The sequence below is a fragment of the Drosophila biarmipes genome, chromosome 3R, assembly GCF_025231255.1.
Source record: "Drosophila biarmipes strain raj3 chromosome 3R, RU_DBia_V1.1, whole genome shotgun sequence".
In the NCBI taxonomy this organism is placed as follows: Eukaryota; Metazoa; Arthropoda; class Insecta; order Diptera; family Drosophilidae; genus Drosophila; species Drosophila biarmipes.
The window spans coordinates 16,511,871-16,525,805 of record NC_066616.1 but is presented as its reverse complement, the minus strand read 5'-3'; the positions used below and the strand labels follow the sequence as shown (position 1 = coordinate 16,525,805).

General features: G+C 41.3%; 1 protein-coding gene across 2 annotated transcripts in view; it reads left to right on the top strand.

The window, feature by feature from the left end:
• Nucleotides 1–13,935, top strand: part of LOC108031278 (homeobox protein homothorax) — a 107,120-nt gene that overhangs the window by 18,964 nt on the left and 74,221 nt on the right. For both annotated transcript variants that reach the window (XM_017104520.3, XM_017104519.3), the window contains exons 4-6: nucleotides 1,927–1,977; nucleotides 4,085–4,135; nucleotides 9,418–9,603. In XM_017104520.3, the coding sequence (XP_016960009.1) occupies nucleotides 1,927–1,977; nucleotides 4,085–4,135; nucleotides 9,418–9,603 (288 nt within the window). The remainder of the gene's footprint in view (nucleotides 1–1,926; nucleotides 1,978–4,084; nucleotides 4,136–9,417; nucleotides 9,604–13,935) is intronic.

The window sequence follows — 13,935 nt, the reverse complement described above, 5'->3', positions numbered from 1 at the left end:
TCCATTTCGTTTTCACGCCCCAACTGCTGAACACTCGTGTATTTATAGACTTGTCTCATGCTGTGCATTTTAGTAGTTGCCCGCATGATTTATATATTTTTAAAATCATCTCGTTCTCGTCTCTCGAAGAACTTCAATTAGGATGGACCGCGATGTGTAGAGTGTGTGTTCAAGGTTTCGGGTCAGCCATTTTTCTTTGTTTGGTTTTTTTTTATTTTTTGCTTTTCAAAAGGCCTACCTCCGGTGGTAAAGTGCGTGCAATATAAGCCCGGCCAACATCTTTGGCCGACTGCTTTTCTGCTTTTCATATCAGTTAAAGCCAAAAGCGCGAGCCTGCATAGCGAAACCAGTTTGGCGAGTTCCCATTTTATCTCGCTGTATCTCGGTGTGAGTGTGCAACACCACATCAGCCAACCAGCATTTGAAAATGCAACATAAAAGCCAACAGGCAACAGCTTTTGCAAAATACCCCAACACGCAACCCGGCTCCCCGCATTTTCCCCTCCTTTTCCCCGATCGCGACTCTTCAATGGCCGTGCTTTGTGTTTGTTATTATTGTATGTAGCATGGCATGGTATGGCACTCACAATGGGGCGTTTTTCTCATACGAACGTACGATCGTACAATGGTATGGAAGTGCCCACATATCTAGATACAAGTCTTCCAAGTCTTTCCCGCCAGGCCGGCCAAAGTGTGCAAAGTGTGTAATTATTAGCTGCACATGCCTCAGTTGATTTCAAATTGCCGTTACTGCCTTGGACCGCTGGACTCGAACTCGGGTCGGTGTGGGCTCGGAGAGCTGGCAGATCATGGTTCCAGCTGGAGGAGATCACTAGGGGATTATTTATTTAATTTTAGCCCAGTTGCATTAAGGTTGTTTATTCGAGTGCTTAGTGTGAACATGCTACTTGCCTAGTTGGTATATTAGTGTGACCAAAAATGCATTTAACGCAAAGAAGAAGATGGATTTGATAGTTTTTCGATCCACACATTGGCAATAACACTGCGAGATCCGTAATTCCCTTTCAGGGTTATGTCTTTTATTCACCGGGACAATAAAAATGGACCTCCCGCCTGCAGGGCAACCTTGTTGCAAGTTGCTGGGTGGCCAACCGGCAACAACTTTGCACAAAAACCCACAACACACACGCATTCGGACAAGGTCAGGTCCCTCCGCCGTTATATAAGGTATCGCAGCGGGTGTGTGTCGGCGATATCTGTTTATCTAACGACCGAAGACTAAAAACTGAAGACCCGAGCTCATCTCGACCATTTATTGTGGCTCAGTTCCGTGAGAGCCAACAGCAAAAACCAAAGCCAGCCAACACTTCGAATTCGACATGAGATTTCAAATAATTCGCACAGCATTTTGATGACCTTCCCGGTCGGGTCTGTGTGGCATTTTATCTAGCCAGATATTGCCTTTGTGATCTTTATCTAAGTGTGTGGTTTATTTTTATATCTCTGTGTGTTCGGGATTGCTATAAAAGCGAGAATCTCTTTTATGGTCACAGCGAGTCGCATCGTCACCTCTTCGGATTCGGATCTGGGGTCTCTGCTCTGGTCTGGCATGGCCTGGGTTTTGGCTTTGGGTCCGCTGATGGGCTGATGAGCACACAAATGTTGCGTTTCCCATGCTCGCCGTGGAACCGATTTGCTTATGGTTGTTGTAGTTTTATAATGTGTACAATATTTTGGTTTGGCATGAGCTTATCGGCGGCCGGGCCATCATAAAATAGCAAAAAAAGAACGAAGAGTGGCGGTAGAAAAGGACAGCTGTCCAAAGTCTGTACAGGGGGGGAAACATAAAACATATAATTTTATAGATTTTTCAACATTACTTCTAAAAAGATATATAGTTTCTTTTGCGCTCTGTAAAATTTAACACTCACTAACCATGGTCCTTCCCACTCTTTCTCTTTGCAGATAAGATCACAGAAACCCTATTATACCGCAGATCCCGAAGTCGACTCACTGGTAAGTAAAAAAAAGCACAAAAAATAAAGAAACCAAAGCTGGCAACAAAGTTGCCACAGCCTCCTTGGCAGCAAGTTGCCAAAGCCAAAGATCATGGCTATTTTTCTTTTTTCATTCGTTCATTTTCGCTGTGTGTGTGCCTCACCTTGACCCAAAACAACGACGACAATTGAATAATTTTCTTTTATTTAGAATAAATCACAGTGAATTTAGCAAAAGCCACAGCCAACGAACGCAATTTATGAGCATTTGTTCGTCAACGTGAACTGAGTTGTTTAGTCATTTTATTGGACAGCGTTGCCATACTTTTCGCTCTCGATTCTGTGGGCCTGATCTCGGGGGCTAGTTCTCGGGGCCCATGTCGGGGTGTATGGGGCTATAGAGGGGCTGACTGGCGTCGAGCGAACCCATGCGAACGACAATATGAAGCAGAACGATTTAATGATGCATATGACATTTTTGCACTCTCTAAATGGGCTGCCTGCCTGCCAGCCTTGGGTGTGCAAAGAAAAAAACCTGCAAAAAAGAGTAAAAAATAACAACAATGGAGCCAACGTCTTGACTTTAGTAGAATATGCATTCGCTATCTTGGGCCACAAAAGGGGGGAACCGAATCGGGGCGTCGCGGCGATCCAAGGCAAATGCCAGCAGCACAACCTTGGAGATCATGATCATGATCGCCGCTCATGATGGGCCACAAGTCTTCGAGGAGCATTATTATAGTTTTGGGGGAACGGAACTCATGCTAATCTGCCAAAGGAAATGATCGTTAAAAGAGCATGGAGATTTTTAGCATTCAGATGGGGCAGCACATTTCTGCGGATCAGCCAGAAATGAGTCAGTGGATGCACTGGAAAAGAACGGGCGAGGAATTTGAGAAGATATAATATAAAATTATAATAAATATAATATAGTAGAAAGGATCCTAACTTTGACAAAAGAATTAATAACTGCTTTTTTTACGTGCATCAAAAATCCTTTAGCCATCCAACTAAAAAATAAACCATTAATACCAGAGGCTGAGCAGATCCTTCTTCTAGCTTTTTTGTTCTTTCCTGGCTGTTCTGAGCCCCATCGAGTCATAACAATTTTTATGGGCCTGCGCTGGGGCATAGGGGCGACCAAAAAGAGATCATTTCGGAGGCAGCATCCAGCAGAATGTAAATCAAGACGGAAATGCCGCGTGCAAAAAGTGCAAAACGAGCCATGCAATTGGCTAGCAGCTAAGCTAAAGTCGGATGATGAACAGGGAAAAAAACCCAGATGTATATACACATATATATGTGGCAGAGAGTCTGGCGGAGTATAAAGAGATTATGGGCAAAACTAATTTTAATTGCCGGCAGTCGTAAATGTGTCACTCACTTACCCACTCACTCACGGCGGAGTTTCCTCTGGTGGCCCTAATTTTATGCACTTGCAGATTAGTTTATTAGTTGTAGTACAAAATCACTGAAAAACTCCCGAGTTTCTGTCCCTTCTCCCCCAAAACTGCAACTGCATATCCCTCGTAGATCGTCTTGGCCATGGCCGTGTGTGTCTATCTTTTGGCCCGCTCGCGTCTGCGTACTTTGGCCATAAATCATTTTGGCATGCCACTCTGTGGTCGCCACTCCCCCCGCGTGCACCACCGCCCCTTTATCCGCTATCGTGTTTGAACATTTAAAAGTGCATTTAGTAACACTCACTTAAAGGAAGAGGCAGAAATAAAAAGAAACCCCTTGCTATAAAAATGTTTATGGCATGTCTTGGGTTAAAATGGAATTCCTGGCGGTAGCTGCAACAATAACCAAAACCAAACAGGCCACACAGCAGCAGTTAGCAGCATCGTAAAAATGTCAAATGTCAAAGTGATGTTTTAATTAGCGGTCTGGTCACACCAGCGAAAATGTGGATGCTTGTGTGTTTATGAGTGTGCCAGAATGAGTGTGTTGTTTAATCACTAAAAATGTTTATTTTCATTACACATTTGAAGTAGAACACAAATCTTTTCGATTTTCGAAGTTTAGAAATTATTCTGAGCTTTAATAATCAGTCTGGTCACTCTGAAAAGTTGTAAATAAGTGTAAATCCCACAACTAATGTTTATATTTTCCTTTTCTTACAGATGGTGCAAGCAATACAAGTACTTCGGTTTCACCTTTTAGAATTAGAAAAAGTAAGTAACGATCTTAAAGAAATTTCCCTAATCGTACTATACCACTTAAGTCAGCTTAAACATTGCCAAAGCTTTAATATCAAATCCGCATTTGTGCAACCTCATCAAAGCAGAAAAAGCAGCATTTGTTTAGTCATTGCAATTAACTGAAAAAGCCAGAGTGCCCAGCCAGGCCAGGCCAAGTCGCCGTCGTCGTCGTCGTCGGCAATCATTTATCAACGCCCCAAAAAGACCACCCAAAATGTTTAACCAGGAACCCAGGACCCAAAAACACAGTCTCCAGCCAGCAGGCCCATAAATAAAACCGGGCCCAAACCAAATCGCCGGGCGAAAAAAGCAGGCAAATAGTTGCCAACGGGCGCGCATTTCAATTACCAACATTTGTGTTGACATTTTATTGAGCCATGTTGCAAAAACGGGGTGAAAGGGGGCATGGCGGGGACATAGAGTCCCACAGCAGGCGGTCATATATTTTTATATATACTTGCAGTTCGCCTAATACACTTGCAAAATGTCTAAATTAAAGGAGAAACACGCAGAAAATTGAATTAATTGCCAATCAAAGTGAAATAGTTGGGCGGGGGCAACAGGATGTGGCTAAGAACACAAATATTTGGCCAGCGGCAGGTGTTTTTTGTAGTTGGTTACAGTTTCATGCGTAAGATAAAATAAAAGGAAAATATTTTCGAAAACAATGGAGTGCATTCAGGGCTGCGGCTTCTCCATTGTTGTTGATACATGAGGTGTGATGACTGCAGAACTTCCCCCCTCGATTTTCTAACATAATTCCTAGATAACGCGCAGCCACATAAATTATTTTACCAGCCGAAAAGGGGGATGAGAGTTCTCTACAACACCTACTTGATTATTAGACACTTTATTGTCTAAATGGAAAAATTACAGGTTGCCTAATTTGTTTTAATTTCAAATAATATGCAAGCCGCTTCGGGTGCGTGTCGCTCAGTCCCTGTGACTTAATGGAAGTTGTTCCTCAAACGTGGTCGTAATTAATGCCGGCTACCCCCCCTTTTATTTTTTTTTTTATTTTTTTTGTTGCTGCTGTGCTGAGAAAATTAATTAGGCAAATGCGCAACGAAGCGTGGAGCGAACCTAAACCGAAACCGAAACTGAAACCGAAACTCAAGCCCAAACCCAAACTCAAGCCCAGAGCCGGAGTTTAAGTCTCTGAGGCTGAGAGGCTAAGCCGGCCAGCAAACCCGTCCCGTCCGAAAGTCGCTCCTCGCTCTTTTTTCAATTAAGTCTTAAGTAAGAAATTATGCAAAACATTCTACACGAACCGCGGAGAAATAAGCAGAACAAGACAAAACGCTCGGGGAATTTATAGTAGAGTAGTAGAGCTTGCTGGCGGTTTAATACACAATACGGTAGATACCATCGATGAAATGGGCTTTTAGTACAATCCTAAATGAATAACATGTGCAGCTCAGCCATAGATAAAGCCCTTTAGTAGACCTTCAGAGTCATTTGCTGTGGAATGCGGAGGCTTTTTGTGCGGAGAGTGCGGACCTCGGATATAGGCTAATGACAGTGGAAAGGAATCGAACGGAGAAGAGCCAAGTCAATCAAGGTGCAATTAGTGTGGCTAATCACCAAACGCTTTCTAAGTTCGCAAAGCAAACAGAAGCACAAAACTAGTGCAGTAAGCCAAGTTAGTCAGTCAGTTGGCCAGCTGCAATTTGTTGCACCCTGTATAGAAAGCCAGAGGAGAAGGAAAAAATGTAAAAAATAAAACAGTCAAGATCTTTATCAACATCACAGCAGCGGCGCAGACCACGACAGGTTTTTGTTTTGTCATTTGTCACTCACACAGCTTGCGACACACACGAAACCAACAAAGAACTGTAGCAACTTGTACAAAAAACAGAAAACCTAAAATCGAACAGCAAAAAATAAGGCATAAAAAAGGCACATTCATTTATATGCAGCCAACAAAATGCAGCGGTCGATTTTTGGTGTATAAAATAAATATATAAATGCAAAGAACAAAAAACTACAAAGAAATACAAAATATACTTAAATAAAATGTGCGGGTTGAGTAGCAAAAAAAAAAAAAACAGAATAAAAAACATCTATATGGGAGCGGGTAAATGTATATCTGTATCTGTGCATATTTGTTGCCGCCGCTTAAAACAACAACAGCGAACAGAATCAGTTAAAAAGACGTTTTCAAGACTTGTGTCTGTCAAAAACTGGTTTGGCAGTCTCAGTTTCCCAGTCTCGCAGCTCCAGGCTTTGGGGCCCCCAGTCTCCACAGTCTCCAGCTTTTTAGCTCCCCAGCACACGGACAATTCTCGTCACAGAGTCACATGCAAAAAATACAAAACAACAAAATAAAAAATATACGGGGGGAGAAAAAAAAATCAAGCAGGCATTGCAATTGACAAACAGACAGTGGGACGGACGGAACGACTGATGGACAGTGGGACAAACGGACGGAGCCGGAGACACAACACGTTGGGTCAGTTGCACACGCTTCTCCGCCGGCAGGGGGTAGATGGTATATGGGTATATCGAATCGGGGAATCGGAATCGGTTGGGTTAATGCCGGCATGGGGGCACAGCCACTACAGCCACAGCTACAGCTACAGCTACAGAAACACCACCAGCGATTTGGGGGCCTTGTTTTGATGGCTTGGCCAAGATCGCTTCGGGATCTCTGGCTGAGAAACACCAGCAACCTCGCCAGCGACAGCTGTGGACTTTCGCTTCAGCCGATGATGCAAGCTGAGGGATGCCAAAGAAGACAGCCGATGGTATTAATATAGAACTCAAATTTAAAACAATATATTTTTTAGAGGGTTTTTATGACAGACAGTTGATTAGATAAAGAGCTTCCGTGTGGAGAACTAAACTTTAAGGACCCCATTGAACTAGAGCCATAAACTATTACGGCCACTTATGCAATCCATATCACTATTAATTGCCCTGCTTTGAAATGTCAGAGGAGAGCTGAGTAAACTTGTTAGGCAGTCTGTGTGCTGTGTGTTGGAGGTTGCGTGCCGAGACGAGACTTTAGATAGGGGGAAACAACTCGTATAGTTTAGAGCTATCTATGAGCGGAAATCGAGAATTACCACTGCGCAGATTGGAGCGATTTGCATCGAGATTAGAACAGAGGAAGCTGCGCGGGAAGCGGTGAGGCCCCAACGGGCGGGAAAAGCCAGTGTAGCTGCTGTGAAAAGTTTTGCTTAACAGGATGTACAAATGAGCGTCAGAATTTACAAGCAACGCCCTCTGGTTGCTGCCGTTGCTACTGTTGCTGTCGCTGTTGCTGTTGCTGTTGCTGCTGTCCATGTCCGCCTGTCGCCCTTGTTGCTCGTGGGCCCACCCAATGTGCAACAGCAACGGCAACAGCAACAGCAACGGCAACGGCAATGTGCAGCAGCAACATGGGGGCCACTGGCAGTCATAAATATCGCAATGAGCCGTTCGAAAATGTCACATACAATGCTGACAAATTAATCAAAAGTTATCAGCCAGCCAGATCGAAAGTCCGCCAGTCTCCGAAGGGCCCAAGCTGCAGCAGCAGCAACAACAGCAGCGGCAGCAGCAGCAGCATCGCATAAACATATCAATTTGGTGGGCGCTCTCATGTTGCATGTGCGCAGCCACAGCGGCAACATGTTGCTGGCGTGCTAATTGCACGCTTTATGGATATTGTTATGGTCACTTTGACAGCTACAAATGCAATCATAAAACCGAGTCTGCTCCACCGGCAACATGTTGCTGCTGCTGCTGCTGCTGCTGCTGCTGTTGCTGCTGTGGAGAAGCTTATCAGCGACGGCGACAAATTTGACATTGTCCTGTCATAAACCAGTTATCATCGTTATACTTTTTCTGTTTTTTGGCTTTTGCGTATATTTCAGTTTTTTTCGGTGACAATAACATTGAAAGCAGCCTGCAAACGAGTTTGACAAGTTTGGGCAATGGGCAACAAGTTAATAGCCTGGCTGTTGCAGCTTTCGCAGGCCAAAAAAAAGGCATCGAAAAGAAAAGAAGCAGCAACACAGCAGCAACAACAAACAATTTGCATAAGCAACGCGCACTTTTTCGTAAATTAAATGCCTGGCCCCGGTTAAATGGAGCACCCTGTTGTTGCTGCTTGTGTTGCCGGTGTTGCTGTTGCTGCTGTTGCTGCTGTTGTTGCTGTTGTTGCTGCTGTGTCTGCCAGCCATGGCCCAGTGCAATTAATTTCTTTTTAGCCGTGGCGGCGGCTGCATTCCTCTCTTTGTTGCTGCATATTTGCATATATGCCTGACTCACACTCACTTTGGGCCTTATCGCATTTGTTTTATCACACACACGGCCGCAACAGGGCCTTAAAAACGCATTCTGTTTGGGCCAGGTCTTCATGGGCCTTTTTCCTTGGGCTTGCGACGACGATGACGCCAGCGATCTTCACTCCATGTTGCTAATGCGAGTGTTGCACGTGCTGCTGCTGCTGCTGTCTCATGTTGCTGCTTGTTGTTGGCCTGGTCGGCTCGAATGGGTTATTTGGCTGAAAGTGTGCCCCGGGGCTAAGCTGCCTGCCTCGGCCGGCCACTTCCTTTTCGGCCAGTGCATTATTTCGTTCCTCTATGCATATTTATGGGCCTTTGGCTGGGAGGCAAAGCCCCGGAAAGCCCCGCCATCCCACTGCCTCAGCCATTTTTGAGTGCCATCATCATGGTCATGGGTCTCTGTGCCCGGCTCTGGGTCTCTGCGATGGAGTCCAGGTAACGCATCAAAAGCAATTTGCATGCCATTTGCGGCAGCAGGGGCACGGTGGATGGTGGATGGCGGATAGCGGACGGCGGATGGGTTGGCGGTTCGGGATGAGCAGGTTTCTGGCTGGCACAAGAATGCGATGGCGCTTAGTGTGGCAATGTTTAAGCTGGCTTCAAGTGTAGATATAAGCTATGAGTGAAAAATAAATATTAGCGGTATGTAAAGCAAGCAATATTTATGGGTCACTGGATTCTAACAAGGATTTACAAAGCAAACGATCGAAGAAAGGCATACAAATTACATATGTGAAAACTAAACAACTCGATCCTCTACTTTAATTTTTGTTACTATCTTTAGAACATATTTATGTATATTGTACGTACGAACCCCCTATATGATAAGCCCCCCCTGAGAAATATCAGCGTATTATGTTTGACAGAGCACCCCTTATAGGGCAACCTGTAGCCCCATTGCACCCCCGAAGCCCCCAGAATCGACTCAAAACTGATGAACTCTTCTCTTTCTCTCTCTCTCTCTTCTACGAACTCCACCAGGTGCACGAATTATGCGATAACTTCTGTCATCGGTATATATCGTGTTTAAAGGGTAAAATGCCAATAGATTTAGTGATCGACGAACGGGACACCACCAAACCACCGGAGTTGGGATCGGCGAACGGAGAAGGGCGCAGCAACGCCGACTCCACATCGCACACCGATGGAGCTAGTACACCAGACGTTGTGAGTACCCCCTTCGCGGGAGCACATGGTCCTATATTGGCGAGCTACAATGCGGTGGTGCACCCATGTTCGTAGTACGATAACGACCTTCTTGCAAAAACGAAGCGGGTGCTCACAATGCCCTGGGATTAAATGAATCAATAATAATAATTGCGATCAATCAATACGAAAATGCCAATCGAGCGAATAACCGAGCGATAACCACAAAAAAAAAGAAAAGAAAAAAGAAAGTAAAGAAAAGAATGTTGCTGCACACTGTATAAGCAAATTAAGTAAAATTAATTCACTTTGTGCGAGAACAAACATAATATTAATATTGATGAATTCAAATCCAAATCCGAACGCAGAAGAAGTTGTACGTCATTATGAACACACACAAAACACCCACACACACACATTGTAAATTAGTCAGAAAAAAAAAAACGAAGAAAGCTGAAATTATATATCAACAACAAACAAAGAAACACAGAAATATTAATAAATTCAGAAATTCAGAATCAAGCGAAAAAGGAGAGCAGAGGAATTTCCTAGCCGGAGCAGCAGCAGCAACATCCGCAGCAGCGACATGCAACACACGGCGGCAGCAGCAGTTGCGGCACGGCAGCAGCAACAGCGGCGGCCGGCAGCAGCCGAGGACAGTAACCGACATGAGTGACTAACCAGCGACAAACGAGCTTCCAAGAGGCTTCGGCCACGAATCCGAACCGCAGAACCGAAAAACAACAAGACGGACCGACTACGAACGCTGTATCTACCGCACGACGAACGAACCACGAGTGTATCTCACGGATACCCATTAATGTTGCTATTGCTGCCACGGCCAGAATTTGTTTGCTCTCCTCTGTACAGTACAGTAAATGCCATAAATTTAAGTTCCAAAAACTGAGGACAGCCGTGGCCAGTGCCGAAGTGAGTACACTTTTGCCTGAACCGCGTGCCTTCCCCAGTAGTTCATCTCACTCCCTCTCAAAGATAACACACAAAACAAAAAAAACAGATACACGTAAATACACAAGCATCAGTTTATATATCTCGAGCAGATTGTAAATGATAAATATAAACAGATACAAAACCAAAACTAAAATGAACAAAAGCAACTGAGCAACAATAATTAGAGCAACAAACAATTTCGCTTAATTTGTAAAAAGTACCAACAACTAAAGAAACAAAAGCCAGATAAGAAAAGCATAAAGTAATTGAGAACTAAATTACAACAATGAACAATGTTCCAGAACTTCGTTTTTGCAAGAGGCCCATATAGCTCGCCAATATATTATTAATTATTATTAACAAGAAACCCCAACACTCACACACACCATTAACCAACTATTTTTGATTATTTTTCTTTACTTAACCCCACACTGAACGCCCCAAAAAATATATATAAATACCAACCAACAAGAATTGAAGTAACGAACACTTTATTATGAGAAAGTTTACTAACCCCAAAACTAACCAATTTTTAACAATTTTACATATGCACCTAACTCTATATAGAGTTCTATATAGAAACTATATATAAATACCCACAAATACGCATATATTATATATGTATACTGATATGATATGATATACGAGAGCTGGCCTGACTTTTCTGCCCTGATTCCATCGGGTACAGTCAGTTAGACAGTGGGATCGATGGGTTCGCCCATCGGTTTTTGAGTTTGTAAACTTGTAAATATTTGACATCCCCCGTCCCCTCCTCTCTGAACAACAACCACAGCAGCAAAAACAACATGCAGACACTGACATAGCCAAAAAAATGAGAAAACAATTACAAAAACAGATGAAATACCAGACACAGACACAGAGTTTTATACCCCAACATTTCTAAAAATCTCTCTCTATCTATATTACGAAAATTCTTACGTAAATCTGTGCCAATTACTTGGAAAATGATCACAGCCCAGCACCCAAGACTTTTCACCGCTGGAGGAGACCTATGCCAGCTATCGCATCAAACACGAGGCGGACTTCTAGTCCCGCCCGACTTTTATCCCCTCGAGACCCTCCCCCCAACAGTTCTCTATAAATATACTGAAGAAATCTATCTAATATAGAGATAACGCTTAGCCATGTAGTTTGTAATTAAAATCAAGTCTAGGCTGCGCTTAAAGAAGTTCACTCGCAAGTGAGGAACGAGAGAGAAACGAACGCTAAGAGTATAGTTAATTCCTAGAAACTTCTAAACGTATTTTCTATGCTTAGTTTTCAATATATTATTTTTTATGATTTTCTCTATGTTTTCGGGAATCCTTCACTTTAGCAAACGTGTATACGATTTTTCAAAAACAAAACGTCCTTTTTCCCTGCGCGTGTTTTACAACACCGGAGAGAACTTGCCAAATAATAAGAAAAAGAAAAGAAACTAGAGGAAAATATAGATATATTTTCGTTGATCTTTTTTGTTCAACTCTCTCATCATGCAACGCATATACGTAAAAAGAGATACCAGAAAAGAAACCCCAACCTGAGTTCAAATGCAAAGTATACGAATAAAACTTTATGGTTTATTAAATAAAAAACAAAAACGAAACAAAAAAACTTAAAGTTAATTTAATTAATTGAGCATTGCAATGCGCCTATACGAACGACATTTTAAATGAGCCGATAAACTTTCAAGAACAATGATATACGTAATTCAACAGCAACAATACTAAAACAAACTAAACAAACTTAAGCATTTACTAAAGCAAATCGAAAACTACGCGATACTATTATTAAATAAATATAAAACGGAGAGCAAGCTAATGTAATTTAATTGAATTAGAGAGCAGTCGAGAAACTTAGAGACCCCTCGCCCTCCTCCCCCCACTGTATACTATAGCGTACGTTATATAGTTCTTAGTCAGGCCCCCAAAAATCCCAAAAAGAATTCCCAACTTAGGAGTTGAATGCTAGGCTGCTAGGCGTAAGCTAAACTTGCAATCGAAACTCAAAGATACGGGAAAACGTTAGCAGCAAACCCTTCTTCTAGCTACCAAAACCAACCAACAAAACACTTTCTACTGCTAATTTCTACTACTATTTTGAGTTGTAGACCTACTAAAACCAACAAAACTACAAAAAATGTACTTAAATCGAGCTGCGATCGCAGTTCTTCAGCTATATGGGCAGTCATTTGTATACTTAGACTATAGTCGAACCGATTCCCAGCGGTTTATTATAGCCAACTAACTAAAAAACAACAACAACGTGAAAAGCTTTTGTACTATTTTTTCAAACTACAAAACAAAAACTTTCTTGCAAAATTATAAGAATAAAGTTTGCAAACAAAAAAATTAAAATAGTTGTTGTACTTTGTCTCAAACCCAGAAAAACTAAAAAAACTTGTATGTAAGAAACTAACATTAAACTTGAAAAATTGCTGTAATTATGTAATAATTTTTCTGTTAGCATAATTCGCCGCTTTTTAGTTGAAAACAAAACACTGTTGCAAAAAGGAGAGAAAATACGAAGATATACACTTTGTTTCCTATGGTTTTAGTGTGAGCTTTTTGCATTTTCGTTAAATATTATTTTTAATGATTTTTGTATTAAATGTTTTGCTACCAAAAAAAATACAAAAATTTAAAAAAGAAGCAAAATTTTTTATTGTTGCATTGTAAAAATAAACATAAAATACAAACACAAAATACTGAAACTGAAATACGTAATTGCTTTAGGTGATATTTTATAAAAATATAACACAAGTAAAAATAATAATAAAAACACTAATATTAAAAAATGATGCAAAATATATACGTAATATGTTTTAAAAATCGAAAGAAGGCGCTTTTTTGCTTTTTACTATTTTTAAAATATAAAATAAATAAATAAATTAATAATAATTTGAGCATACATTTTTAATAATTATTATTATTATTATTGTTTTTACAAATAAAACATTTTATTTAGTTTTTAGCAAAATTGTAAAATGAAAGTAAATGTTATAAGAAATGATGGAGAGAAAACGCAATCAAAAATTGAGAGAAGAAAGAAAGTAAAATAAAAATCCAACAACAAAACAACCAGCAACTTCTATACGATATACGAATACATTTTAATGTAATATTTTTAATTATTTATATGTATACTAATAATATAATTAAAACAAGGAAAAACAAAAACCCAGAAGAATTAAGTAAAAACAAAAAAGAACTACAGAGTAAAGTTTAAAGAGTTAGCCAATAAATATATGAAACAAACGAAGAAACAAAAACAACAAAAAAACCAAAATATATTTGAAAAGTATAAAACAAAATGAAATGGATTTTTTTCTGACTACCTTAGTTGATAAGCAAGAATGGATATAAAGCCTTGGAGCGAAATGGATCTGGGAATATAAGCAGG